Source organism: Leucoraja erinacea, chromosome 38 (assembly GCF_028641065.1).
Source record: "Leucoraja erinacea ecotype New England chromosome 38, Leri_hhj_1, whole genome shotgun sequence".
Classification (NCBI taxonomy): domain Eukaryota; kingdom Metazoa; phylum Chordata; class Chondrichthyes; order Rajiformes; family Rajidae; genus Leucoraja; species Leucoraja erinaceus.
Genome location: NC_073414.1, coordinates 2,192,541 through 2,220,463, shown reverse-complemented (window position 1 = coordinate 2,220,463; position 27,923 = coordinate 2,192,541). Strand labels below are relative to the sequence as shown.

Here is a 27,923-nt window from a genome sequence, read left to right as displayed (position 1 = left end):
ACACGAGTGCCACCAGCCCATATCCCTCTAAACCTGTCCGATCCATGTACCTGTCTAAATCTTTCTTAAATTTGCCATTTCTTAAATATTCCATTTGAACCAAGAACCTGCCTCAACTACCTCCTCCGGCAGCTCGTTCCGTACACCCTCCATCCTTTGAGTGAAAAAGAGTTGCCCCTAAGGTTGCTCAAATCTTTCCCCTCTCACCTTAAACTTATGTCTTCTGGTCCTCGATTCCTCTACTTTGGGTAAAGGATTCTGTGCATCTATCCGATCTATTCCTCTCATGATCTTGTATACTTCTATAAGACCACCCTCATCCTCCTGTGCTGCAAGGATTAAAGTTCTAACCTGTTCAACCTCTCCCTATAGTTCAGGCCCTCAAGTCCTGGCAACATCCTCGTGAATCTTCTCTGCACCTTCTCCAGCTTGTCAACAGTGTTCCTATAATAGCGCAATCAAAACTGAACACAATACTCCAGTCCCCAGCCGACATCAGCCTGAAGAAGAGTCTTGACCCAAAACGTCGCCTATTCCTTCTCTCCACAGATGCTGCCTCACCTGCTGAGTTTCTCCAGCATTTTCTGTCCACCTTCGATTTTTCCAGCATCTGCAGTTCTTTCTCAAACAAGGCCTCACTAATGTCCTGTACAACTGCAACACGACCTCCCAACCTCTATCGTTAATAGGTAGGAAGGAACTGCAGCTACTGGGTTTACATCAAAGATAGACACAAAATGCTGGAGTAACTCAGCGGGTCAGGCAGCATCAGGGGAATGGGTGAGGTTTTGGGACAGGCTGAAGAAGGGTCTTGACCCGAAACTTCACCCATTGCTTCTCTCCAGAGATGCTCCCTGAGTTACTCCAGCATTTTGTGTCTATCTTCTATACGTAATACTCTGATTGATCAAGGCCAGTGTAAATGGACAGGTATCTGGGTGGGATATATTTAGGAGAGGCAGTCATGTTACGGGGGGGGGTGGGGGGAGGTTAGAATTTTCCTGCACCTCTCCCCTCCCCCGCCTCTTCCCAATAAAAAATGCCCCCCACCCCCCAATTCTCACCCTACAAATGGGGTCACCTCTCAGCCTTTGCCTCCGGCTTGGTCATCTGGCATGGTGATGCTGGTGGCCAGAATACTGGGCAGCTCATCGTCCACCTGAGGAAACTCCCCGAAGGTGTAGGGGTTCAGGTAGCCCGCCTCTGCGGAAGCAGCCAGGCCCATGTCGCCCCCTTGCAGCCTGGCGCTACCGAAGGCAGAGGTGAACATCTCCCCGTCTCTAACGCGCAACACTTCCTCCACCCGGGCCCCGTAACGACCGGAACTCCAGTCCACAGGCTCCTCTTTCTTGCAGCCTCCTCCATACAAGTCGTTCACGGAGTCCATCGTAGACGTTTCGGGGCCGAAGGTCGGGTATCTCTCGTCGAAGAACTCCCAGGGCTTTTGCGCGTGTCTCGAGTCCTGGAATCTTTCACTCTCCACCGCTGTAAAGCCAAGAACAAAACCTTAAACACGTTTTCAGGATATCCCTTGTGGGGATTAAGTTAATGGATATTAATAAGAATGGATTGACTGAGCTTACATTCACTGGGATTTAGAAGGATGAGAATGGATCAACAGGGCTCAAGAATGGATCGAAGATAGACACAAAAAGCTGGAGTAACTCAGTGGGACAGACAGCATCTCTGGAGCGGAGGAAGGGGTGAGACCCTTCTTCAGACTAAAGATTGGATTCAGGCTAAAGAATGTATCAACTGGGCTTGTATTCACTGGAATTTAGAAGGATGAGAGGGCATCTTATAGAAACATATAAAATTCTTAAGGGATTGGACACGTTAGATGCAGGTTAGATAATGTTCCCAATGTTGGGGGAGTCCAGAACCAGGGGTCACAGTTTAAGAATAACGGGTTGGCCGGCCATTTAGGACGAGGAGAGGTGTGAATCTGTGGAATTCTCTGCCACAGAAGGCAGTGGAGGCCAATTCACTGGATGTTTTCAAGAGAGAGTTGGATAGAGCTTTTATGGCTTATGGAATCAAGGGATATGGGGAGAAAGCAGGAACGGGGTACTATTTAGGATGATCAGCCATGATCATATTCAATGGCGGTGCTGGTTTGAAGGGCTGAATGGCCTCCTCCTGCACCTAGAGGGTGGTGAATCTGTGGAATTCATTGCCGCAGATGGCTGTGGAGGCCAAGTCAGTGGATGTTTTTAAGGCGGAGATAGATAGACAATAGGTGCAGGAGTAGGCCATTCGGCCCCTTCAAGCCAGCACCACCATTCAATGTGATCATGGCTGATCATCCCCAATCAGTACCCCGTTCCTGCCTTCTCCCCATATCCCCTGACTCCGCTATCTTTAAGAGCCCTATCCAGCTCTCTCTTGAAAGCATCCAGAGAACTGGCCTCCACCACCCTCTGAGGCAGAGAATTCCACAGACTCACCACTCTCTGTGAAAAAAAGTGTTTCCTCTTCTCCGTTCTAAATGGCTTACCCCTTATTCTTAAAATCCAATATTTTATGATAGATTCCTGATTAGTACGGGTTAGTCAGGGGAGAAGGCAGGAGAATGGGGTTGGGAGGGAGAGATAGATCAGACATGATTGAATGGCGGACTAGACATAATGGGCTGAATGGCCTAATTCTGCTCCTGTCACCAAATGCTAACGTTACCTCGATAAGGCATTGGATTTTTTCGGTCCCGTTGCTGTTTCCGGTAAAGTCATGTTAGCGTCTGTCAACAATTAAAAACAAAGGATTTACTTATTCAGTCCATTGCCACTCACACATTCTCCAGATCCACCTTCCCACCTTACACTTTGTAGCCCTTTTGTCACCTAAACTCTCCCTCTAAGGGCCTGTCCCACTTGGTGAGTTTTTTCGGCGGCTGCCGGTGTCATATCAGTGTCGCCAAAAGATTTTGAACATTTCAAAATCTGGTGTGGACAAAAAAAAAAGTTGCGACACTTGAAAATAATATCATGCGTCAATACGCCACAAATCTTTCGGTGACCTGTTCGATGACATGATTCCGGCAGTGCCGAAAAAAATTGCCAAGTGGGACTGGCCCTCAAACCTATCCCACAAACAGCTGGGGTAACTCAGCGGGACAGGCAGCAGCATCTCTGGAGAGAAGGAATGGGTGACGTTTCGGGTCGAGACCCTTCTTCAGACTGACTTTTGTGTCTCTCTTCGGTTTAAGCCAGCATCTGCAGTTCCTTCTTAGACAATTGCTGAGAGAACGGAGCGTCTGGGCTTGTACACACTGGAGTTTAGAAGCATGAGAGGGCATGAGAGGCTTCATAGCAAAAGGATTTGAGTATAGGAGCAGGGAGGTTCTACTGCAGTTGCACAGGGTCTTGGTGAGACCACACCTGGAGTATTGCGTACAGTTTTGGTCTCCAAATCTAAGGAAGGACATTATTGCCATAGAGGGAGTACAGAGAAGGTTCACCAGACTGATTCCTGGGATGTCAGGACTGTCTTATGAAGAAAGACTGGATAGACTCGGCTAGTACTCGCTAGAATTTAGCAGATTGAGAGGGGATCTTATAGAAACTTACAAAATTCTTAAGCGGTTGGACAGGCTAGTTGCAGGAAGATTGTTCCCGATGTTGGGGAAGTCCAGGACAAGGGGTCACAGCTTAAGTATAAGGGGGAAATCCTTTAAAACCGAGATGAGTAAAACCTTTTTCATACAGAGAGTGGTGAATCTCTGGAACTCTCTGCCATAGAGGGTAGTTGAGGCCAGTTCATTGGCTATATTTAAGAGGGAGTTAGATGTGGCCCTTGTGGCTAAGGGGATTAGAGGGTATGGAGAGAAGGCAGGTACGGGATACTGAGTTGGATGATCAGCCTTGATCATATTGAATGGCGGTGCAGGCTCGAAGGGCCGAATGGCCTACTCCTGCACCTAATTTCTATGTTTCTATCTCATTGGAACTTATAAGATTGTTAAGGGCTTAGACACGCTAGAGGCAGGAAACATGTTCCCGATGTTGGGGGAGTCCAGAACCAGGGGCCACACACAGTTTGAGAATAAGGAGTGAGCCATTTAGAACGGAGACGAGGAAACACTTTTTCTCACAGAGAGTGGCGAGTCTGTGGAATTCTCTGCCTCAGAGAGCGGTGGAGGCAGGTTCTCTGGATGCTTTCAAGAGAGAGCTAGATAGGGCTCTTAAAGATAGCGGAGTCAGGGGATATGGGGAGAAGGCAGGAACGGGGTACTGATTGGGGATGATCAGCCATGATCACATTGAATGGCGGTGCTGGGGAGAAGGGCCGAATGGCCTCTACTCGTGCACCTATTGTCTATAATAAAACTATGGCCGGGTTTCCCAAACTCACCAATAAATGTGCTGATCGGAGGGAACTTGATCTTCCGTTTCCACTTCTGGTGAATACCATAGTAATCTGAAATAAAAGTGTTCGGGAATCAGCTGCAAGTCATCACCCAGAGATCATTCACATAACAGTCTCAGTGAGTACAACCAAAGACCCTACAGTGAGCAAGATAGTCCACTCGACGAAAAAGACGTAGTACGGTCATGGGCAGATTCGTGGGTCATTTTCAGCCCCATTTCCGTAACCGGCTTCCGTCTCCGCACCAAAGATCCCGTAGCGGAGCAAAGATACTAGTGCGGAGACGGAAGCCGGTTACGGAAACATCCTCGTAACAAAATAAAAATCCTTTGGTAAAGATCTTCTCATTTTTAGAATTTTAATTTATTAACACAAACTGTTCCCCCGCAACGTTGATTACACTGCGAGTCGGGTTGGGTTACTGAAATGGATGAAAAAAGGCCCACGTTCGGCTCCGTTGCGTACTACACATCAGCCCATTGCATTTAGCAGGAGTGGTCTATCTTGCTCCCGCTATAGGATCTTTGAGTACAAACCTCACTCAGACCTCACATTCTGCTGTGTGGGGATGTTCTTGTTAAATTCTATCGTTTATTGTGTTATTTTTATTCGTAAGGCTGTATGGCAACTCAAATCTCACTGTACCAATGGGTGCATGTGGCAACAAATGTAACTTGAACTTTAACTCCCAGACCATCCACTGTCCCAACTCACAAAGCCTCATCTCACCAATCTCCCACTTGGTTTTTGCACACCCATCTGACAATCAAAAACCAACCTCACCTGTACCACCTATCACTTAAGGACCTAAAGTGCTGGAGTAACTCAGCAGGTCAGGCAGCATCTCTGGAGAGCGTGAATAGGTGATGTTTCGGGTGAAGACCCATCTTCAGACTCACTGAGGAAGGGTCCAGGCCCCGTTTACTCCAGCACTTTTGTGTAAAACAGAATCTGTACCTCTCGTTTCGACCTATCACCTCCCAAGCTTTCTCTGGACGGCTCGTTTGTAATCAAGTATTGTCTTTCCGCTGACTGGTTAGCACGCAACAAAAAAGCTTTTCACTGTACATGTGACAATATACTAGACTAATCTATTAAAATTAATCGAAATGAAAGTAACTAAATTAAACTAGTTAAGTGTACTAACTAAATGAAATTAAACCAACTACATTGAACTCACTCAAATCTAACCCAAACTAAATTAAACAAACTAACACAAACTAAATTTAAATAACTAAATTAAAATAGAAAATAGGTGCAGGAGTAGAGGCCATTCGGCCCTTCGAGCCTGCACCGCCGTTCAATATGATCATGGCTGATCATCCAACTCAGTATCCTGTACCTGCCTTCTCTCCATACCCCCAAATAGACTAAATTAAACAAAAACCTAGCTAAATTAAACTATCCTAAGCAGAAGCTTTCCCCTGTACCTCGGTACATGTGAGAATAAACTAAACGCAACCTCACAGCCCTCTCCACCCACCCACACCCTGTCTGACCACCGGGCCAGGGAGAAGGTGTTGCATTTACCGATGTCCTTGGGGGTGTAGCGGAACTCGAAGGGGTCACTGTACTCCTTGTCGGAGGGTCGATACAGCCGCAGGCTCACCAACACCGGCTGCTGGATGTCGATGTCACAGTACGGCGGTGTCTTGAACACGATGGCGATTTGACGGTGGACGTCCGTCTGGGAAAAGACGCCGCGCGCCTCCCAGCTATCGCCGGAGAAGACGACAGCAATGTCCTCTGTGCAGGAGGGAGAGAGAGAGAGAGAGTTAGAGGACAGCTCACCTTGGCTTCCACCCCATTCCCCCTGACCATGGGTGCTGTCTGTGCGGAGTTTGCACGTTCTACCCCGTGACCACGCGGGTTTTCTCCGGGCGCTCCGGTTTCCTCCCACACTCCAAAGACGTGCGGGTGTGTAGGTTAATTGGCTTTGGTAAAGATTGTAAATTGTCCGTAGTGTGTGTGTGTGTGTGTGTAAGGTAGTGTTAGTGCGTGTGCTGGTTGGCGCGGACTCGATGGGCCGAAGGGCCTGTTTCCGCACTGTATCTCTCAACTAAACTAATCTTTATCGTGGCCTACTCCTTTTCTCTGCCTGACCCGCTGAGTTAATCCAGATTTTTGTGTCTGTTTTTCGTTGCGGAGTCAGGGGATATGGGGAGAAGGCAGGAATGGGGCACTGATTGGGGATGATCAGCCATGATAACATTGAATGGCGGTACAGGCTCGAAGGGCCGAATGGCCTCTACTCCTGCACCTATTAGTCGATTGTAACTTTGTTGGGCATCTTGCACGCGTGCTAACAAAGATCCTCGCTGCACTAAGCCACAAGTGAGAATAAAGTATCAATTGATCACCCAGAGAGTTGTGAATCTGTGGAAATCTCTGCCACAGAAGGCAGTAGAGGCCAATTCACTGGATGCTTATCTAAAATGTTAGATAGAGCTCTAGAGGCTAGCGGAATAGAGGGATATGGCAGGCACGGGTTACTGATTGAGGATGATCACAATCAATGGAGGTGCTGGCTCGAAGGGCCGAATGGCCTCACCCCGCAACTATTTTCTGTGTTTCTATGATCCATGCACGGGGAAACGGTGCAGGAGTCTCTGCAGTGCACTTCTGCAGTTGTATAGGGCTCTGGTGAGACCACATCTGGAGTATTGTGCACAGTTTTGGTCTCCTAATTTGAGGAAGGACATCCTTGTGATTGAGGCAGTGCAGCGTAGGTTCACGAGATTGATCCCTGGGATGGCGGGACTGTCATATGAGGAAAGATTGAAAAGACTAGGCTTGTATTCACTGGAGTTTAGAAGGATGAGGGGGGATCTTATAGAAACATTTAAAATTATAAAAGGACTGGACAAGCTAGATGCAGGAAAAATGTTCCCAATGTTGGGCGAGTCCAGAACCAGGGGCCACACAGTCTTAGAATAAAGGGGAGGCCATTTAAGACTGAGGTGAGAAAAAACGTTTTCACCCAGAGAGTTGTGAATTTGTGGAATTCCCTGCCACAGAGTCACTGGATGGATTTAAGAGGGAGTTAGATAGAGCTCTAGGGGCTAGTGGAGTGAAGGGATATGGGGAGAAGGCAGGCACGGGTTATTGATAGGGGACGATCAGCCATGATCACAATGAATGGCGGTGCTGGCTCGAAGGGCCGAATGGCCTCCTCCTGCACCTATTTTCTATGTTTCTAAGGCATGCAATCAACCCGGTCAATGGTCAGAGCATGGAGACCCCCCCCTCTCCACACCGTACCTTTCTGCACCTTATCACACAGGAGGAAGAGCTCTTCACCGCCCGTGCAAACTCCGCAGTCCTTGTTCAGCCGGCAGATACGCAGCTCGGACGTGTTGGTGGCTTCTGTGCGGTGGAGAGGAGGGGGAGTTTAGATAAAGCGTTAACACAACGTTACCCATCGCGTGACGACGTGTGCCCAAACTGGCCGTCTGCCCCTAAATCCGGGGTTACATGCGTGCCGAGAGGCAGCACCAGAATAATGTGCTTTTTTTTTTTTAATTTAAAAAAAATATATTTTTTATTAGATGCAATTGTACAAGAATAAAACATTCGGCATCTAAAATTATGCACCAGAATAACATTCAAGGAAGAACTGCAGATGCTGGTAAAATCGAAGGTAGACACAAAATGCTGGAGAAACTCAGCGGGTGAGGCAGTATCTATGGAGTGAAGGAATAGGTGACGTTTCAGGGTCTCGACCCGAAACATCGCCAATTCCTTCTCTCCATGGATGCTGCCTCGCCCGCTGAGTTTCTCCAGCATTTTGTGTCCGCCAACAATAGAATGAAGATGTTGAGATAGTTGTATAGTCGTTCATTCAGTATTTAAGAATATTTGCGTTACATAGTATTTATGGTTAAGAAATAACTGCAGATGCCTGAAAAATCGAAGGTAGACAAAAGTGCTGGAGAAACTCAGCGGGTGAGGCAGCATCTATGGAGCAAAGGAATAGGTGACGTTTCGGGGCGAGACCCTTCTTCATCTATGGAGAGAAGGAATTGGCGACGTTTCAGGTCGAGACCCGGAAGGGTCTTCTCTCCATAGATGCTGCCTCACCCGCTGAGTTTCTCCAGCATTTTTATCTACCTTCGATTTCTCCAGCATCTGCAGCTCCTTCTTAAACTAGAATTGAGGGGCCAGGACAGAACGATAGATCAGCCATGAGTGAAAAGCGGAGTAGACATGATGGGCCGAATGGCCTAATTCTGCTCCTAGCAGTTATAGAACCTACTCTTGTCGTAGATGGGATCTGAGAGCACGGGGGTCAGTGCGATGTAGGGGTCCTGGATAAAGGCCTGAAAGCAGAGACGCACCACGTTCATGTCAATGTCCTCCAGGTAGTTGAGAGAATCTCCAACTGTGGAAGAGGAGAAAAAATCTCATCAGCACCTGGTCTACCAACCCACCCCGACCCCAACCCAACCCACCCCGACCACTGCCATCCATAGTGGCCTTTACCTTGTCCCACTATCCACCCTTCAGCACGAGGGTCCCGACACAAAACGTCACCTATCCACGTTCTCCACAAATGCTGCCCGACCCGCTGAGTTACTCCAGCACTTTGTACCTATCCACGTTCTCCACAGAGATGCTGCCTGACCCGCTAAATTACTCCAGCACTTTGTGAATGAAAAACTAATCAATCAAACCACCACGTATGAAACCAGAGTCTGCTAAGCTATTTTTGTTGTGCTCCAGTTTAAGTAAGTAAGTTTATTGGCCAAGTATTCACATACAAGGAATTTGCCTTGGTGCTCCGCCCACAAGTAACAACATGACACACAGTGACAGTGTGTGTGTGCAGGGGGGGGAGAGGGGTGGGGGAGGGAGAGGGGTAGGGGGGAGGGAGAGAGGGTAGGGGAGAGAGAGGTGGGGGAGAGGAGAGAGGTGGGGAGGGAGAGAGGTGGGGAGGGAGAGAGGTGGGGAGGGAGAGAGAGGGTGGGAAGGGAGAGAGGGGAGAGAGGGGGGAGAGAGAGGTGGGGAGAGAGAGGTGGGGAGGGAGAGAGAGGTGGGGAAGGAGAGAGGGTTAGAGAGAGAGAGAGAGAGAGGTGGGGAGGGAGAGATGGATATAGAGAAGGGGATAGGGAGAGAGAGGGTGGGGAGGGAGAGAGGGAGAGAGAGAAGGGGAGAGGGAGAGAGGGGGGGGAGGGAGAGAGAGAGAGAGAGGGGGGGGGAGAGAGAGGTGGGGGGAGGGGTGGAGAGAGGTGGGGGGAGAGAGAGGTGGGGGGAGAGAGGAGGGGTGAGGGGTGGGGAGGAGAGAGGGTGGGGGGAGAGAGGGTGGGGGGAGAGGGTAGGGGGGAGAGGGAGAGGGTAGGGGGAGAGGGGGGGGGGGGAGAGAGGGGGGGTGGGAGGGGGAGAGGGGGGGGGTGGGAGAGAGTGAGGAGAGAGAGGTGGGGTGGAGGAGAGAGGAGGAGAGGGGAGGGGGGGGTTGGGGAGAGAGGTGGGGGGGGAGGGGAGAGGTGAGGTGGGGAGGGAGAGAGAGGTGGGGAGGGAGAAAGGTGGGGAGGGAGAGAGAGGAGTGGAGGGGGGGGGGAGAGGTGGAGAGGGAGGGAGAGGTGGAGAGGGAGGGAGAGAGGTGGGGGTGAGAGGAGAGGGATGGGGGAGAGAGTGGGGGAGAGTTGAGAGAGAAAGGGGGAGAGAGAGGAGTTATTTCCTCAGGTTGTGGGGCGTCTCCTGTGAGTGCGGGAGGCAGCAGCAAGAGTTACGGCTGTACTGCAGAGGACAGTTTCCTGTGTGTGGCTCTCTGCTCTCTCATAGCGGGCCTGCCTGCTTGTCTGCGGTCTGGTGGCCGTTATATTTCACTCTCTATCTTTGTCATCCAGCAACACGAACCATGCAGAGCCCAGCGCAACTTAACACCACCTGTGGCTGCTAATCACAAAACACATTTGCAGGCCAATATTTCACACCCAGGGTTCAAATAACCAATCTAGACAGTCTTGTCTAAAGCAAGGTCCTGACCCGAAATGTTGCCTGTCCATTATCTCTGCAGATGCTGCCTGACCTACTGAGTTCCTCCAGCACTTTGTGTCTTTTCTCCATGTCTGTTGTGGGTCTAACACACCACAAATTGAAGTGTTCTGTGCTGGACTGGTTCAAATCTTACTTGAATTACTAGGGATTATTTTGTTTCCCTTGGTAATTTTGAATCAGAATGTACAAAACTCACATGCGGGGTTCCTCAGGGCTCCATTCTTGGACCCATTTTGTTCAACATTTATATGCTCCCACTAGCTCAGATCATAGAGCACTTTAACATATCCTACCACACTTATGCCGATGACACACAACTATATATCGCAGTGTCACCACATGACCATAGTCCCCCACACTCACTGAGCCAGTGTGTCAAACATATCAATGAGTGGATCAACCAGAACGTCTTCCAGCTCAATGCAAATAAGACAGAAATTATTGTCTTTGGTCCCAAAAAAACAAGGCTAGAGGTGAGTGCTCAACTCGACTCAATTGCACTGAAAACCACAGACAAAGCCAGAAACCTTGGTGTAGTTATGGACTCGGATTTGAAGTTAAACAGCCATATAAAGACCATTACCAGATCTGCCTATTACCATCTAAAAAATATTGCAAGAATCAAGGGATTTCTGCCCAAAGAAGACAATGGAAAAACTTGTTCATGCATATATTTTTAGTAGGTTAGATTATTGTAATGGCATCTTTACAGGTCTCAATAAAAAATCAATTAAACAACTGCAGCTTATCCAAAATGCCGCTGCCAGAGTCTTGACCAACACCAAGAAAATGGACCACATTACACCTGTCCTTAAATCTTTGCACTGGCTCCCTGCGGGTAAGATGATAGATTTTAAAATTCTGTTACTGACCTACAAGGCACTGAATGGTCTAGGTCCAAAATACATCTCTGACCTACTTGTTGTATATGAGGCACCTAGACTCCTCAGGTCTTCAGGGACAGGTTTACTCTGTGTTCCCAGGGTCAGAACTAAAAAGGCTGCAAGCAGGTTTTTATGCTCCACACCTGTGGAACAAGCTCCCTGAACACCTGAGGTGTGCACAGACTGCAAGTGCATTTAAATCAGGCCTAAAAACACTTGTTTACTATAGCTTGTCCATAACCCGACGTGCAGGTAATCTTAACCGTTTAATTTAAACCCTTTCATGTGAGTGGTAGCTGTGTGGAATGAGCTTCCAGTGAAGGTGGTGGAGGCAGGTTCGTTTTTATAATTTAAAAATAAATTGGATAGTTATATGGATGGGAAGGGAATGGAGGTTATGGTCTGAGCGCAGGTATATGGGACTAGGGGAGATTATGTGTTCGGCACGGACTAGAAGGGTCGAGATGGCCTGTTTCCGTGCTGTAATTGTTATATGGTTATATGTGCTTTTTAAAATCGTTTTATTGTTTCATTGACGTTTTATTATTCATACATTTGTCGTATTGCTTGTTTTGCAATTTTTAATTATTGACTATTTTATTTTTTCTTTCCTATAAAGCACCTTGAATTGCTGTTGGCACGAATGGTGCTATACAAATAAACTTGCCTTGCCTTGCTCCTATAGAAAACGAATGGTATGTTAGCTTTCATAGCAAAAGGATTTGAGTATAGGAGCAGGGAGGTTCTACTGCAGTTGTACAGGGTCTTGGTGAGACCACACCTGGAGTATTGCGTACAGTTTTGGTCTCCAAATCTGAGGAAGGACATTATTGCCATAGAGGGAGTACAGAGAAGGTTCACCAGATTGATTCCTGGGATGTCAGGACTGTCTTATGAAGAAAGACTGGATAGACTCGGCTTGTACTCGCTAGAATTTAGGAGATTGGTGGATGTTTAATTTGTGTTTATTGTATGTTTTGTTATTATTGATTCTGTGTATGACTGCAGGCAACATAATTTCGTTCAGACCGTAAGGTCTGAATGACAATAAAGGATCTATCTAGATTGAGAGGGGATCTTATAGAAACTTACAAAATTCTTAAGGGGTTGGACAGGCTAGATGCAGGAAAATTGTTCCCGATGTTGGGGAAGTCCAGGACAAGGGGTCACAGTTTAAAGATAAGGGGGAAATCCTTTAAAACCGAGATGAGAAGAACTTTTTTCACACAGAGAGTGGTGAATCTGTGGAATTCTCTGCCACAGAGGGTAGTCGAGGCCACAGTTCATTGGCTATATTTAAGAGGGAGTTAGATGTGGCCCTTGCGGCTAAGGGGATCAGAGGGTATGGAGAGAAGGCAGGTACGGGATACTGAGTTGGATGATCAGCCATGATCATATTGAATGGCGAATGGTGCAGGCTCGAAGGGCCGAATGGCCTCTACTCCTGCACCTATTGTCTATGTTTGTATAGCCATCTTACCGTTGAACGGGTCAATCCCGATTTTCAACCTGTGTTCGACAGCTCTGGTCGTTTCTTTCTTCTTCACGCACTGAATGCCAAGGTTAGCGAAACTGGAACATGAAGGCAAGGTTAGGGAAGGCACGTGACGCAGCGGGTAGAGCTGCTGCCTCACAGCGCCAAAGGCCCGGGTTCGGTCCCGACTACGGGTGCTGTCTCTACGGAGTTTGCACGTTCTCCCCGTGAGTTTTCTCCGAGATCTTCGGTTTCCTCCCACACTCCAAAGAAGTACAGGTTTGTAGATTAATTGGCTTCGGTATAAAAGTAAAATTATCCCTGGCGTATGTATTGTAGTGTTAGCGTGCGGGGATTGCTGGTCGGCGTAGACTCGATGGGCTGAAGGGCCTGTTTCCGCGCTGTATCTCTAAACTAAACTAAAGGTTTAGGGTTATTACAGACATTGGACTTTGTCTGTGGAACTGATGCACTACAATGCTGAGAACTATATCCTCCACTCTGTATCTTCCCCTGTTGTACCTGAGTTTGGACATAATTGGATTTATACAATAAATATATATCTGATCTTGAAGTTTTTCACTGTACCTCGGTACACGAGAGAAAAATAAACCCAAACCTTAGATTTCAGTTTAGAGTTGCACAGAAACAGGCCCTTCGGCCCAACGAGTCCATACTGGCCATCCTTCACCCCTTCACACTAGTTCTAAGTTATCCCACTTTCTCATCCACTCCCTACACACTAGAAGACCGAATAACTTACGGACCTGAACGTCTTTGGTGGAAACCGCAGCACCCGGAGAAAACCCACGCGGTCACAGGGAGAACATGCAAACTCCACGCAGACAGCAGCAGAGGTCAGGGTGGAACCGGCGCAACTCTACCGCTGCACCAGCTGAAGTTCTGCCCCCAGAAGTCGAAGTATCATCTGCAGGCCACCGATGGGAGCCACCACGATGGTCAGCATGGATTTGATGGGGCCCAGAACAAACCACTCCTTTCCCCCTCCCCCCCCCCCCCCCCCCACCTTCCTCCCCCACGCTCGGACAGCTGAGGCTCACTCACCAAGCCTTCATGTTGCATTTGGGACTAACGGTAACTTCACAGATGCCGTTCTGGCAGTCCTTGCCCACCAGACTGTGGGGGTGAGGCTTGTACGGGGCATCCTTGGTCACCAGGGAGATGACCATCTTGACCTCCCCATGCCAGTTCTGGATCTGGATGAAAGGGAAGCAGAAGAACGCACGGTGAATTAAGAATTAACTGGATAGACTCGGCTTGTACTCGCTAGAATTTAGAAAATTGAGGTGGGACCTTATAGAAACTTACAAAATTCTTAAGGGGTTGGACAGGCTAGATGCAGGAAGATTGTTCCCGATGTTGGGGAAGTCCAGAACAAGGGGTCACAGTTTAAGGATAAGGGGGAAATCCTTTAGGACCTAGATGAGAAAAACATTTTTCACACAGAGAGTGGTGAATCTGGAATTCTGTGCCACAGAAGGTAGTTGAGGTCAGTTCATTGGCTATATTTAAGAGGGAGTTAGATGTGGCCCTTGTGGCTAAAGGGATCAGGGGGTATGGAGAGAAGGCAGGGATGGGATACCGAGTTGGATGATCAGCCATGATCATATTGAATGACGGTGCAGGCTAGAAAGGGCCGCATGGCCTCTACTCCGGCACCTATTTTCTATGTTTCTAAGTGAGTTTATTGTCATGTGTCCCTGATAGGACAATGAAATTCTTGCTTTGCTTCAGCACAACAGAACATAGTAGGCATTTACTACAGAACAGATCAGCGTGTCCATAGACCATTATATAAATATATACACACATGAATAAATAAACTGATAAAGTGCAAACAACAGATAATGGGCTATTAATGTTCAAAGTTTAGTCCGAGCCAAGTTTAATAGCCTGATGGCTGTGTGGAAGTAGCTATTCCTGAACCTGGTCGTTGCAGTCTTCAGGCTCCTGTACCTTCTACCTGGAGGTAGCGGGGAGATGAGTGTGTGGCCAGGATGGTGTGGGATTTACACGGACAACCCATATAACCATATAACAATTACAGCGCGGAAACAGGCCATCTCGGCCCTTCTAGTCCGTGCCGAACACTTACTCTCACCTAGTCCCATAGACCCCAGGAACGTTATTCCCTTGTTGGTACACCGTGGATGGTCCGATTGTAACCTTTGATCGGACTTTATCTTGCACTAAATGTTATTCCCTCATCATGTATCTGTACATTGTGGACGGTTCGATTGCCATCATGTATTGTCTTTCCGCTGACTGGTTAGCGCGCAACAGAAGCTTTTCACTGTACCTCGATATACTGGACAATAAACTGAACTGAATTGAACTGAGAAAGGTTTGGGTTAACATGTGATGAGCGTTTGACGGCACTGGGCCTGTACTCGCTGGAGTTTAGAAGGATGAGGGGGGACCTCATTGAAACTCACCGAATAGTGAAAGGTCTGGAGAGAGTGGATGTGGAGAGGATGTTTCCACTAGTGGGAGAGTCTAGGACCAGAGGGCGCACAGCCTCAGAATGAAAGGACGTTCCTTTAGAAAGGAGATGAGGAGGAATTTCTTTAGTCAGAGGGTGGTGAATCTGTGATTATTTGCCACAGACGGCTGTGGAGGCCACAAGTCAGTGGATACTTTTAAGGCAGAGATTGACAGATTCTTGATTAGTACGGGTGTCAGGGGTTATGGGGAGCAGGCTGGAAAATGGGGTTAGGAGGGAGAGATAGATCAGTCATGATTGAATGGCGGAGTAGACTTGATGGGCATCCAGCAAGCTGGCAGTAAAGCAGCTGAAGTATCTTAGGTTCAATAAAGATTGGACTCTAGATGCACGGTGGCACAGCAGTAGAGTTGCTGCCTTACAGCGCCAGAGACACAGGTTTGATCCTGACTACGGGTGCTGTCTGTACGGAGTTTGCACGTTCTCCACGTGACCTGCGTGGGTTTTCTCTGGGTGCTCTGTGTTCCCACACTCCTGGTGACAGAGACACGGGCAGGTGTGACGGAATCCCCCACATAATCTCCCAGACACCGTGGGAACCACCCAGGCCACGCCCAAACTCCCAAACAAAATCCCCAGCTCATAAACACACCCTGAAATAATCCCAACATAACCACTTGGCAGTGGAGTTCAGAGGCTGAACTGGCAAGTGGTGTCTGTGAACCGCAACTCAGGGCTGGGGAGTGGAGCACAGAGAGAGACAGACAGGCACACACACACACACACACACACAGACGCACGCACACAGAGACACGCACACAAACACACAGAGACACGCACGCACACACACACATACACAGACGTACACACACAGACGCACGCACGTGCGCACACAGAGAGACACACAGACACGCACGCACACACACACACAGACGCACAACACACACACACACAGAGACACAGACGCACGCACGCTCAGAGACACACACGCAGAGACACACACACCACACACACACACAGACGCACACAGAGACACGCACGCAAACACAGAGACACGCACGCACACACACACATACACAGACACACAGAGACGTACGAGCGCACACACACACACAGATGCACGCACGTGCGCACGCAGAGACACGCACGCAGACACACACAGACGCGCACGCAGACACACAGAGACGCGCACACACACGCACAGACACAGAGACACGCACGTGCGCACACAGACGCGCACGCACACACACAGACGCCAGCACGTGCGCACACAGAGACACGCACGCAGACACACAGAGACGCGCACGCAGACACACAGACACAGAGACACGCACGCACACACACACAGACGCACACCACACACGCACGCACACACAGACAGACACACAGAGACACATCTCCACCTCACCCACACATTTGTCCATCTTCCCCTTCAATGTCACTGTAGTATTCACTGCAGCCACTGCATGTGGGAACCAATCCCACATTCACACTGCGCCCTGGTCACTGTGCAGTGTTTGAGGCAGGGACCATCAAAGGGTTTAAAAGACATCTCCACAGGTACATGGACATGAACGGGTTTAGAGGCATATGGCCCAAAGGTGGGTCTAGTGCAGATGGGGAGCGTGTAAGATGGAATTGCAGTTGCTGGTTTACACCAAAGATAGATACAAAATGCTGGAGTAACTCAGCGGGTCAGGCAGCATCTCTGGAGAGAAGAAAATAAATGGGTGACGTTTCAGGTCAAGATCCTTCTTCAGACTGAGATGGGGATTCTTGGCCTGCGTGGGTAAGTAGGCCTGATGGGCCTGTATCCGTGGCTCCATGACTCTCTGATCGACTTTAACAGGTACCAACAGAAAGCCGATGGTGACACAAATATTAAGCTGGCACTCGCATCAACTCAATGCCAAGCCAACACCAAGTCAAGGCCAGGGTCCAAGGACAAGCCAGGGCCCAACACCAAGGCCAGGGCCCAAAACCAAGCCAAGGCCCAACACCAAGGACAAGGCCCAAGGCCCAACACCAAGGACGAGGCCCAAGGCCCAACACCAAGGACGAGGCCCAAGGCCCAACACCAAGGACGAGGCCCAACACCAAGGACAAGGCCCAACACCAAGGACAAGGCCCAACACCAAGGACAAGGCCCAACACCAAGGACAAGGCCCAACACCAAGCCAAGGCCCAACACCAAGGACAAGGCCCAACACCAAGGACAAGGCCCAACTCCAAGGACAAGGCCCAACAACAAGGACAAGGCCCAACACCAAGGACAAGGCCCAACACCAAGGACAAGGCCCAACACCAAGGACAAGGCCCAACACCAAGGACTAGGCCCAACACCAAGGACTAGGCCCAACACCAAGGACAAGGCCCAACACCAAGGACAAGGCCCAACACCAAGGACAAGGCCCAACACCAAGGACAAGGCCCAACACCAAGGACTAGGCCCAACACCAAGGACAAGGCCCAACACCAAGGACAAGGCCCAACACCAAGGACAAGGCCCAACACCAAGGACAAGGCCCAACACCAAGGACAAGGCCCAACACCAAGGACTAGGCCCAAACCAAGGACTAGGCCCAACACCAAGGCCCAACACCAAGCTAGGCCCAACACCAAGGACAAGGCCCAACACCAAGGACTAGGCCCAACACCAAGGACTAGGCCCAACACCAAGGACTAGGCCCAACACCAAGGACTAGGCCCAACACCAAGGACTAGGCCCAACACCAAGGACTAGGCCCAACACCAAGGGGCCTAACACACCAAGGCCCAAAGGACAAGGCCCAACACTAACATAACAGCAACACCAATACTAATCTGATGCCAACCCCAAGCCAATCTCAAACCCAAGCCAACAGCAACCCAAGGCCAATAGCAACTCAACAGCATCCAAACCCAATGCAGAGGGAGCATGAAGCCGTCACTGAGCCTGATGGACACAAGCCAGCCGCGACCCGGAGTTGGCGTTGGGCGGGTCGTGGTCCGGGGGAGGGGGGGGGGTCGGTGCTCACCTGCGCGGTGGGGAGGGTCTTGTTGATCTCGGTGGTGTTCTCGCCGGGGATGCTGCCGGCTGAGCGGCCCTCGCACTCGTAGCGGAACCTCATGCCGCGCTGCTTGGGCTGCTCGGTGATGACCAGCTTTGGGGCCGGGTCCTCGGCAACGCCACCGGGGCCCAGCACGGGGAAGCAGCGTGGCTCCGGGCGCAACGGGGCCCTGCTCCTGGCGCCCCGGCCTGACCCGTGGTGCTTCACCTCCGCTCCCCTGGAACCCGTTTGTGGGGCCCCCGGGCCACGGCTGACCAGCTGGCTGGGCCCCAGGCCTCCCCTGGGGGGCATCTGGGTGGGCCCCGGGCCCCTAGCGACCAGCTGGGGGGACCCCGTGCCCCTGGCGACCAGCAGAGGGGAGCCTGTGGAGGTGGGCAGCAGATCGGTGATGTTGCAGGCCCAACTGGGTACTTGGTCCATTAGTTGGTTCCTAATCTCCCCAATATGTACATCGTTGAAGTCACATGGCTGTGTGGGCTGAAGGTCCTCAAGGTCCTTCATGATATAGTCGTTCAACACGTTCAGATCTGAAAATAAATCAAACCAGTCAGCTTTCATTCAACAAAACCCACCCCAACTCAACTCTCTCCCACAGACCCCTGGAACTAATGTTCATAAACGACAGGAGCAGAATTAGGCCAAACGTTGCCTATCAGGTCTACCCTGGAGAACATGGATAGGTGACGTTTCACAGAGTGCTGGAGTAACTCAGCAGGTCAGGCAGCATCTGTGGAGAACATGGATAGGTGACGTGTCACAGAGTGCTGGAGTAACTCAGGGGTAAGCATCTAGCAGCTAAGGAAATAGGCAACGTTTCGGCCGAGCATTTCGGCCCGAAACGTTGGAGAAGAAGGATTTCGGTGCCTATTTCCTTAGTCCATAGATGCTGCTGCACCAGAACCGAGTGGGTCAGGCAGCATCTGTGGAGAACATGGATAGGTGACGTTTCACAGAGTGCGAGTAACTCAGGGGTCAGGCAGCATCTGTGGAGAACATGGATAGGTGACGTTTCACAGAGTGCTGGAGTAAACTCAGCGGGTCAGGCAGCATCTGTGGAGAACATGGATAGGTGACGTTTCACAAAAGTGCTGGAGTAACTCAGAGGGTCAGGCAGCATCTCTGGAGGAAATGGATAAGTGAGGTTTCAGGTCGGGTTCATTAGTGATAGGAGTAGAATTAGGCCATTCGGCCCATCAAGTCCACTCCGTCATGGCTGATCTATCTCTCCCTACTAGCCCCATTCTCCTGCCTTCTCCTCATAGCCCCTGACACCCGTACTAATCAAGAATCTATCTATCTCTGCTTTAAAAATATCCACTGACTTGGCCTCCACTGCCGTCTGTGGCAATGAATTCCCCAGATTCACCACCCTCTGCCCTCCTCCTCCTTCCTAATGGTTTCACCAGTCTGGTCCGAGCCTCTGGTTTAAATAACCCGTAAATAGGCCCTTCCGATGAGGAATTCCGTGAGACTCACCAAAATTCTGCTCAGCTTGTAGAAACGGACTGGGACCTGGAAAGACAAGAGGGAGACACAAAGAAAACAAAACATTAATCAACTGGTTTCATCCCAAAGGATGGTCTGAATGGGCGTGCGGAATGTTCTGGAAGAAATTAGTCGACCCGTGTGCTCCCACAACATAGCCATGTTTAGTTTGGATTAGAGATACAGCTCGGAAACAGGCCCTTCGGCCCATCAAGTCCGTACTGACCAGCACACTAACACTATCCTACACACACACACACACACACACACACACACACTAGGGACATTTTACAATTATACCAAGCCAATTAATCCACAAACCTGCACGTCTTTGGAGTGTGGGAGGAAACCGGAGCACCCGGAGCAAACCCACGCAGGTCACAGAGAGAACGTGCAAACTCCGTACAGACAGCACCCGTGGTCAGGATCGAACCCGGGTCTCTGGCGCTGTGAGGCAGCAGCTCTACCCGTTGTCGCCCACCATTTTGAGCCTATCTTCATTTTACTAACCATGTTAGCAATATTGCCATACATGTTGAGAAACTGGAAGCTCACCCCAGGCACCAATCCCTGTGACCCATCGCTGATCCCTGACCTCCAATGTGAACCACAACTATCCTTGACCGACACCCTTTGACCCCTTCAGCCTCCAATTGACCAGCTCACTCTAGGTCACATATGGACAGACACGTTGAGACCCCCACCCTAGTTACTAATCCCAGTATCTCCCAGCAATGGTGGAGACTAGGAATTTCAGGTGCTGGTTTACAAACAAGAGACAGAGTGCTGGAGTAACTCAGCGGGTCAGGCAGCATCTGTGGAGAACATGGATAGGTGACGTTTCTGATCAGGTTCATAAGTGATAGGAGAAGAATTAGGCCATTCGGCCCATCAAGTATACTCCGCCATTCAAACATGGCTGATCTATCCCTACTAACCCCATTCTCCTCCCTTCTCCCCGTAACCCCTGACACCCGCACTAATCAAGAATCTATCTATCCATTGACGTGGCCTCCACAGCCGTCTGTGGCAACACAGCGACATATAACCATATAACAATTACAGCACAGAAACAGGCCATCTCGGCCCTTCTAGTCCGTGCCGAACACTTACTCGCACCTAGTCCCATCTACCTGCACTCAGACCATAACCCTCCATTCCTTTCCCGTCCATATACCTATCCAATTTGTTTTCAAATGATAAATTCGAACCTGCCTCCACCACTTCCACTGGAAGCTCATTCCACACACAGCTACCACTCTCTGGGTAAAGAAGTTCCCCCTCATGTTACCCCTAAACTTCAGTCCCTTAATTCTCAAATCAATGAGGCTTACTCACCCCACGGAAGTTGAGCAGCTGTGGGGACCCAAGGCTCGGCTGGCACTGGCCTGGACTCCAGCAGATGGGAGTACCCTTGGCAGAGCAGGCACCCTGTACGCTCCCAAGCTGTGGGTTTATCCAGAGCTACGGCTCAGCTGTGACTGAGCGGGGCCGAGGACAGAGAGCCTCTTTAAAGCGTGGCGGGATGAGGAAGCGAAACTCGGGAATGGGGCAGCTGCCCGCAGCCCACGTCAGCGACAATCTAACCTTCTCCCTGCTGCCCCCTCCCCACCACCACCAACCACCAAATGAGTGCCAATAATTCCCCTTCTATCCCCCCTCCCTCTGAACCAACAATGCATTCCCCCCCTCAGGCAGGTGACAGGCCTGGATTCACAGAATAGGGAAGAAGGGAGTCCACAGAGCAGGAAGGAACTGCTGATGCTGCTTTATACTGAACATAGACAAAAGTGCTGGAGAAACTCAGCGGGTGCAGCAGCATCCATGGAGCGAAGGAAATAGGCAACGTTTCGGTCCGAAACCCTTCTTCAGACTGGGGAAGAATTTGATAGGACTTGGGGAAGATTTATTCAACATTTTCATACGACATAAACTGTCCCCTCTACAACTGTTATAATCATTTTAATTTACTGGTATACAGTGGAACGGACTTGAGGACAAACAAGGACTTAAATAGTTGAAACTCTTTGCAGCCCAGATTCTGTTTTGCAATTTTTTTTTTTCTTTAGTTTAGGGAGGTTTTGTTTTTTCATTTTTTCTCTTTTTTTCTTTTTTCCTTTTTCTTTTTATACAGGTACATACAAGTTCCCCTTTTAAGCACTTAACTATATTTACATAGAGACCGGGAGGTCTATATTCAATGTGTATTTTGACACTGGACTCATAGTTAGGTTCTACCTGCCATTAATGTAACCCTGATCCCTATGTATCAATATTACTGATAAGTTTATCATTCCTTTTTTGTTGCCTTGTTTTTGCTTTTGAAAAAAACTAATAAAAAGATTTTAAAAGAAAGAAAGAGGATCAGAAGACATAGAAACATAGAAAATAGGTGCAGGACTAGAGGCCATTCGGCCCTTCGAGCCTGCACCGCCATTCAATATGATCATGGCTGATCATCCAACTCAGTATCCCATCCCTGCCTTCTCTCCATACCCCCCTAATCCCTTTAGCCACAGGGCCACATCTAACTCCCTCTTAAATATAGCCAATGAACTGTGGCCTCAACTACCTTCTGTGGCAGAAAATTCCACAGATTCACCACTCTCTGTGTGAAAAATGTTTTTCTCATCTCGGTCCTAAAAGACTTCCCCCTTATCCTTAAACTGCGACCCCTTGTTCTGGACTTCCCCAACATCGGGAACAATCTTCCTGCATCTAGCCTGTCCAACCCCTTAAGAATTTTGTAAGTTTCTATAAGATCCCCCCTCAATCTTCTAAATTCTAGCGAGTACAAGCCGAGTCTACCCAGTCTTTCTTCATATGAAAGTCTTGACATCCCAGGAATCAGTCTGGTGAACCTTATCTGTACTCCCGCTATGGCAAGAATGACATAGGTTCAAGGTGAAGGGGAAAAGATTTAATAGGATTCTGAGGGGTCACCTTTTCACACAGAGGGTGGTGGGTGTATGGAACAAGCTGCCAGAGGAGGTAGTTGAAGCTGGGACTATCCCAACATTTAAGAAACAGTTAGACAGATACATGGATAGGACAGGTTTGGAGGGATATGGACCAAGCGCAGGCAGGTGGGACTAGTGTAGCTGGGACATTGTTGGCTGGTGTGGGAAAACTGGGCTGAAGGGCCTGTTTCCATGCTGTATCACTCTATGACTCTAGATGCACAAGATGCCACATTGCCAGTGCTGTGACTGAACGATCTGGCTTAGTGAGTTGAGACAAGCTTGGTGGAGCTGCTCCTGCCAGCCAGAGCCCAGGCATGGCACACAGGAGGGACAGGAAGGTCGTCTCAGGTTGCCCAGGGTTTTTGGCCCCATTCCCAGAAGCCAAATCCTCCACTCTACCACCTGCCCAACCCGTTAGACAACATTCCCTTCCTCCAGAATTATCCAAGGGTAACAAACGTGCAGGCTGACTTTCTATAGAGGCTACAGGATACCAAATCAACTCCTGGTCTTGAAATAGAAACATAGTAAATAGGTGTAGGAGTAGGCCATTCGGCCCTTCGAGCCAGCCCAACCCATCATGGCTGAAAATCGAGAAACAATTCCTGCTTTCTCCCCATATCCCTTGATTCCATAGCCCCAAGAGCCAAATCTAACTCTTGAAAACATCCAGTGAATTGGCCTCCACTGCCTTCCGTGGCAGAGAATTCTCCAGATTCACAACTCTCTGGGTGAAAACGTTTTTCCTCGTCTCAGTCCCAAATGGCCGACCCCTTATTCTTAAACTGTGACCCCTGGTTCTGGACTCCCCCAACATGGGGAACATTTTTCCTGCATCTACCCTGTCCAATCCCTTAATAATATTATATGTTTCTATAAGATCCGCTCTCATCCTTCTAAATTCCAGTGAATATAAGCCCGGTCAATGCATTTTTTCATCGTATATCAGTCCCGCCATCCCGGGAATTAGCCTGGTGAAGTGATGCAGCATGAAAAACAGACCTAACTTGTCCAAGATGCCTATCAAAGCCAGTGTGTCTGCATTACACTAATCCAGATTCAAAGACAGTTTCTTCCCAGCTGTTATCAAGGAACGGAACCTTCCTAACACAACCTCATCGGTGACCCTCGGACTACCTTTGATCGGACTTTACTGGCTTTACCTTGCACAAAACATTATTCCCTTATCATTTACCTGCAGGTCGCGAATGGCTCGATTGTATTCATGCATTCAGCATCCAACAAATGCTTTTCACTGTACCTCGGTACACGCGACAATAAACTGGACTAATCCAACCTGCCCACATTTGACCCACATGCCTCTACACCTTTCCTATCAGTGTACCTGTCCAAATTGCTTTTGAATGCTGTTATAATATCTGCCTCAACTACCTCCTCTGGCAGCTCGTTCTATACACCCACCATCCAAGCGAAACCAGAACCAGGGGTCACAGTTTAACAATAATGGGTCAGCCATTTAGGACTGAGATGAGGAAAAACTTCTTCACCCAGAGAGTTGTGAATCTGTGGAATTCTGTGCCACAGAAGGCAGTGGAGGCCAATTCACTGGATGTTTTCAAGAGATAGTTAGATTTAGCTCTTACGGCTAGCGGAATCAAGGGATATATGGGGGAAAAAGCAGGAACGGGGTACTGATTTTAGATGATCAGCCATGATCACATTGAATGGTGGTGCTGGCTCGAAGGGCCGAATGGCCTACTCCTGCACCTATGTTTCTATGAAAAGGGTTGCCCCTCAAGTTCCTATTGAATCTTTCCCCGCTCACCTTAAACCTATGCCCTCTGGCTTTCGATTCCCCTATTCTGGGTGAAAGACTCTGTGCATCTACCTGATCTATTCCCCTCATCATTTTATACGCCTCTATGAGATCACCCTTCATCCTCCTGCACTCCAAGGCATAAAGTCCTAGTCTGATCAGCCTCTCCCTGGACCCGAGGCCCTCGATTCCTGGCAACACCCCCGTAAATCTTCTCTGCACTCTTTCCAGGCTCCAACAGAACAGGCCAGAAATGGGTCGGGGGAGGACCAGGCTCGATAGAACAAAGTTAATGTTTCACATCTGTGACAGACCATTGACCTAAATGTTACATTTCCCTCTCGAACTCACCAAGGAATTCCAGCGCCTTCCATGTTTGTTCCCGACTAATTCGCTCATTAATGCCACCCTTATCACAGCTCGTATGAAAACCAACAGCACCACCTCTACTTCATTCTAAACATCCCCGTACACTAACACTATCCTACACACACACACACACACACAAAGGGACAATTTTACATTTATACCAAGCCAATTAACCTACAAGCCTGTACGTCTTTGGATTGTGGGGGGAAACCGAAGATCTCTGAGAAAACCCACCGCGCAGGTCACGGGGAGAACGTGCAAACTCCGTAGTCAGGCTCGAACCCGGGTCTCTGGTGCTGTGAGGCAGCAACTCTGCCGCTGCACCACCGTGCCCCCCCCACCACCCTCCCCTCCCCACATACCCATCCCACCTCGTATGAAGACTAACAACATCATCTCTACTTCATTCTAAAAATTTACACGGAAGTTTAGAATTGAGGGCTTTTGGAGAACCATGAGCAAATTTGCACCCCGTATCTGAGGAAGGATAGAAACATAGAAACATAGAAATTAGGTGCAGGAGTACGCCATTCGGCCCTTCGAGCCTGCACCGCCATTTAATATGATCATGGCTGATCATCCAACTCAGTATCCCGTACCTGCCTTCTCTCCATACCCCCTGATCCCCTTAGCCACAAGGGCCACATCTAACTCCCTCTTAAATATAGCCAATGAACTGGCCTCAACTACCCTCTGTGGCAGAGAGTTCCAGAGATTCACCACTCTCTGCGTGAAAAAAAGTTCTTCTCATCTCGGTTTTAAAGGATTTCCCCTTTATCCTTAAGCTGTGACCCCTTGTCCTGGACTTCCCTAACATCGGGAACAATCTTCCTGCATCTAGCCTGTCCAACCCCTTAAGAATTTTGTAAGTTTTCTATAAGATCCCCTCTCAATCTTCTAAATTCTAGAGAGTATAAACCAAGTCTATCCAGTCTTTCTTCATAAGACAGTCCTGACATCCCAGGAATCAGTCTGGATGTGCTGGCTCTGGAGAGGGTCCAGAGGAGGTTTACAAGAGTTATCCCAGGAATGAGTGGGTTAACATATGATGAGCGTTTGCCAGCACTGGGCCTGTACTCGATGGTTTAGAAGGTTGAGGGGGGACCTCATTGAAACTTACAAAATAATGAAAGGCCTGGATAGAGTGGATGTGGAGAGGATGTTTCCACTGGTGGGAGAGTCTTGGACCAGAGGTCACACTCAGAATTAAAGGGCACTCGTTTTGAAAGGAGGCGAGGAGGAACTTTTTTTAGTCAGAGGGAAGTTAATCTGTGGAACTCATTGCCGCAGAGGGTTGTGGAGGTCACGTCAGTGGATATTTTTAAGGCAGAGGTAGACTTAGAACGGATGTCAAAGGTTATGGGAGGGAATGCAGGAAAATGGGATTAGGACGCAAAGATCAACCATGATTGAATGGTAGAGTGGACTCGATGGGCCGAATGGCCTAATTCTACTCCCATAACTTGTGACTCAAGGGCCAGAACTACCGGGAGAGGCTGGGCAGGCGAGGACTTCATTCCTTGCAGTGCAGAAGGTTGAGGGGTGATCTTATAAATATACATAAAATCATGAGTGGAATAGATTGGGTGAATGCACAGAGTCTTTTACCCAGAGTAGTGGAATCAAGAACCAGAGGGCATAGGTTTACTGTGAAAGCAGAAAGATTTAACAGGAACCCGAGAGGCAACTTTTTCCACACAGAGGCCCGTCTATTCGCTCCTCAGATGCTGCCTGAGTTATTCCTGCTTTTTGTGTCGATCTTCAGATTAAACTAACATCTGCAGTTCCTTCCAACACATAAACAAGAGAGATGCCCTGGGTCACAAGCCCGACACACTCCAGAGATCACACAGCGATCCCTTCTACACGCCCACACAGTGTTACTGTGAAAACAACAGTTTAGAAATAGTCTCATCTCAATTCACAGAGGAAGTCATACATTCAATGGGCAGAATTAGGCCATCCGGTCCAGCAAGTCTACTCTGCCATTCAATAACGGCTGATCAACCTTTCCCTCTCACCCCCATTCTCCAGCCTTCTCCCCATAACCCCTGACACCCGCACTTAATCAATAATCTGCCTATCTCCATCTTCAAAATATCCACTGACTTGTGGCCTCCACAGCCGTCTATGGCAACGAATTCCACAGATTCACCACCCTCTGGCTGAAGAACTATCTCCTTTCTGAATGAACATCCTTTCATTCTGAGGCTGTGCCCTCTGGTCCTCGACTCTCCCACCAGTGAAAACATCCTCTCCACATCCACTCTGTCCAGGTCTTCCAAGTTTGTTGACCTTTCCAAAAAGACCCCGTTGTGTTTTCGCCTCGTTCCCAACTAGACACTCTCCCAATGTCATCGTCTAACCCCCTCTCCTAAAAACCTGCAGTTCAGCACAGTAACAGGCCATTTGGCCCATCATGTCTGTGCCAACCACAATGCCAAATTAATATTTCTAAACAAATTAGTCCTTTCAGACGAGGCAGGGGTTCACTTGCACCTCCTCCAACCTCATCTATTGTGTCCGTTGTTCTCGGTGTGAATTCCTGTACATCGGTGAGACCAAACGTAGACTGGGCAATCGTTTAGCTGAACACCTTCGCCTAGTCCGCCTGAACCTACCTGATCTACCGGTTGCCAAACACTTTAACTCCCACGGATGAGGCCGGGGAACTAGGCAGGGGGGAGAGGGGGAGGAGGAGGAGGGGAGAGAATGATCGGGCCGAAAGAAGAGGGGAGGGAGAGAGGCCGCGGGGCGGGGGGTTTACACGTACCTGGGGGGCATAGCGGCCCCGGGAGCTGCTCTTGTTTCCTGCTCTTCATGCCGCCACCGCCCGTCCCCCTCGCCGTTTGAACCGACGCCAGCGTCAGGCCTGTTCGTCTCCGACCGTCTGTCCCGCTGCCTGTTAGCGGCCGTCTGTCCCGTTGCACTAACCCGGTCGGTGAGGCCTCCCCAGTGTCCCGTTCCCCCTCTCTCTCTGTCTCTGCCCCGTTTGGCCCCGGTAGCTCTCTGTGTCCGTGTCCCCCGGTCTCAGGGCCACTGTGTCACTGGGTGTCGGTGTATCAGGGGGGGATGTATCAAGGTGTGGGTGTATC

General features: G+C 49.4%; 1 protein-coding gene across 1 annotated transcript; it reads right to left on the bottom strand.

The window, feature by feature from the left end:
- Positions 1–1,346: 1,346 nt before the first annotated feature.
- LOC129714108 (transcription factor RelB-like) lies at positions 1,347–27,923 on the bottom strand. The gene is made up of 11 exons (XM_055663586.1): positions 27,602–27,923; positions 19,711–19,746; positions 18,202–18,761; positions 13,786–13,937; positions 12,727–12,818; positions 8,621–8,746; positions 7,627–7,731; positions 5,896–6,111; positions 4,351–4,416; positions 2,677–2,737; positions 1,347–1,485 (listed from the first exon to the last, which is right to left on the bottom strand). The coding sequence occupies exons 1-11, from the start codon at positions 27,648–27,650 to the stop codon at positions 1,473–1,475; spliced, it is 1,476 nt and encodes a 491-aa protein (XP_055519561.1). The 5' UTR covers positions 27,651–27,923; the 3' UTR covers positions 1,347–1,472.

Bases quoted from the DNA above. Each gene is read 5' to 3' on its own strand.
- LOC129714108 (XM_055663586.1), bottom strand. From the start codon at position 27,650: ATGAAGAGCAGGAAACAAGAGCAGCTCCCGGGGCCGCTATGCCCCCCA. The intron at 8,747-12,726 runs GTAAGATGGCTA...CCTCTTCCACAG, and splicing joins CGGGATTGACCCGTTCAACG to TTGGAGATTCTCTCAACTAC. The intron at 2,738-4,350 runs GTGAGTTTGGGA...AATTGTTGACAG, and splicing joins TCCGATCAGCACATTTATTG to ACGCTAACATGACTTTACCG.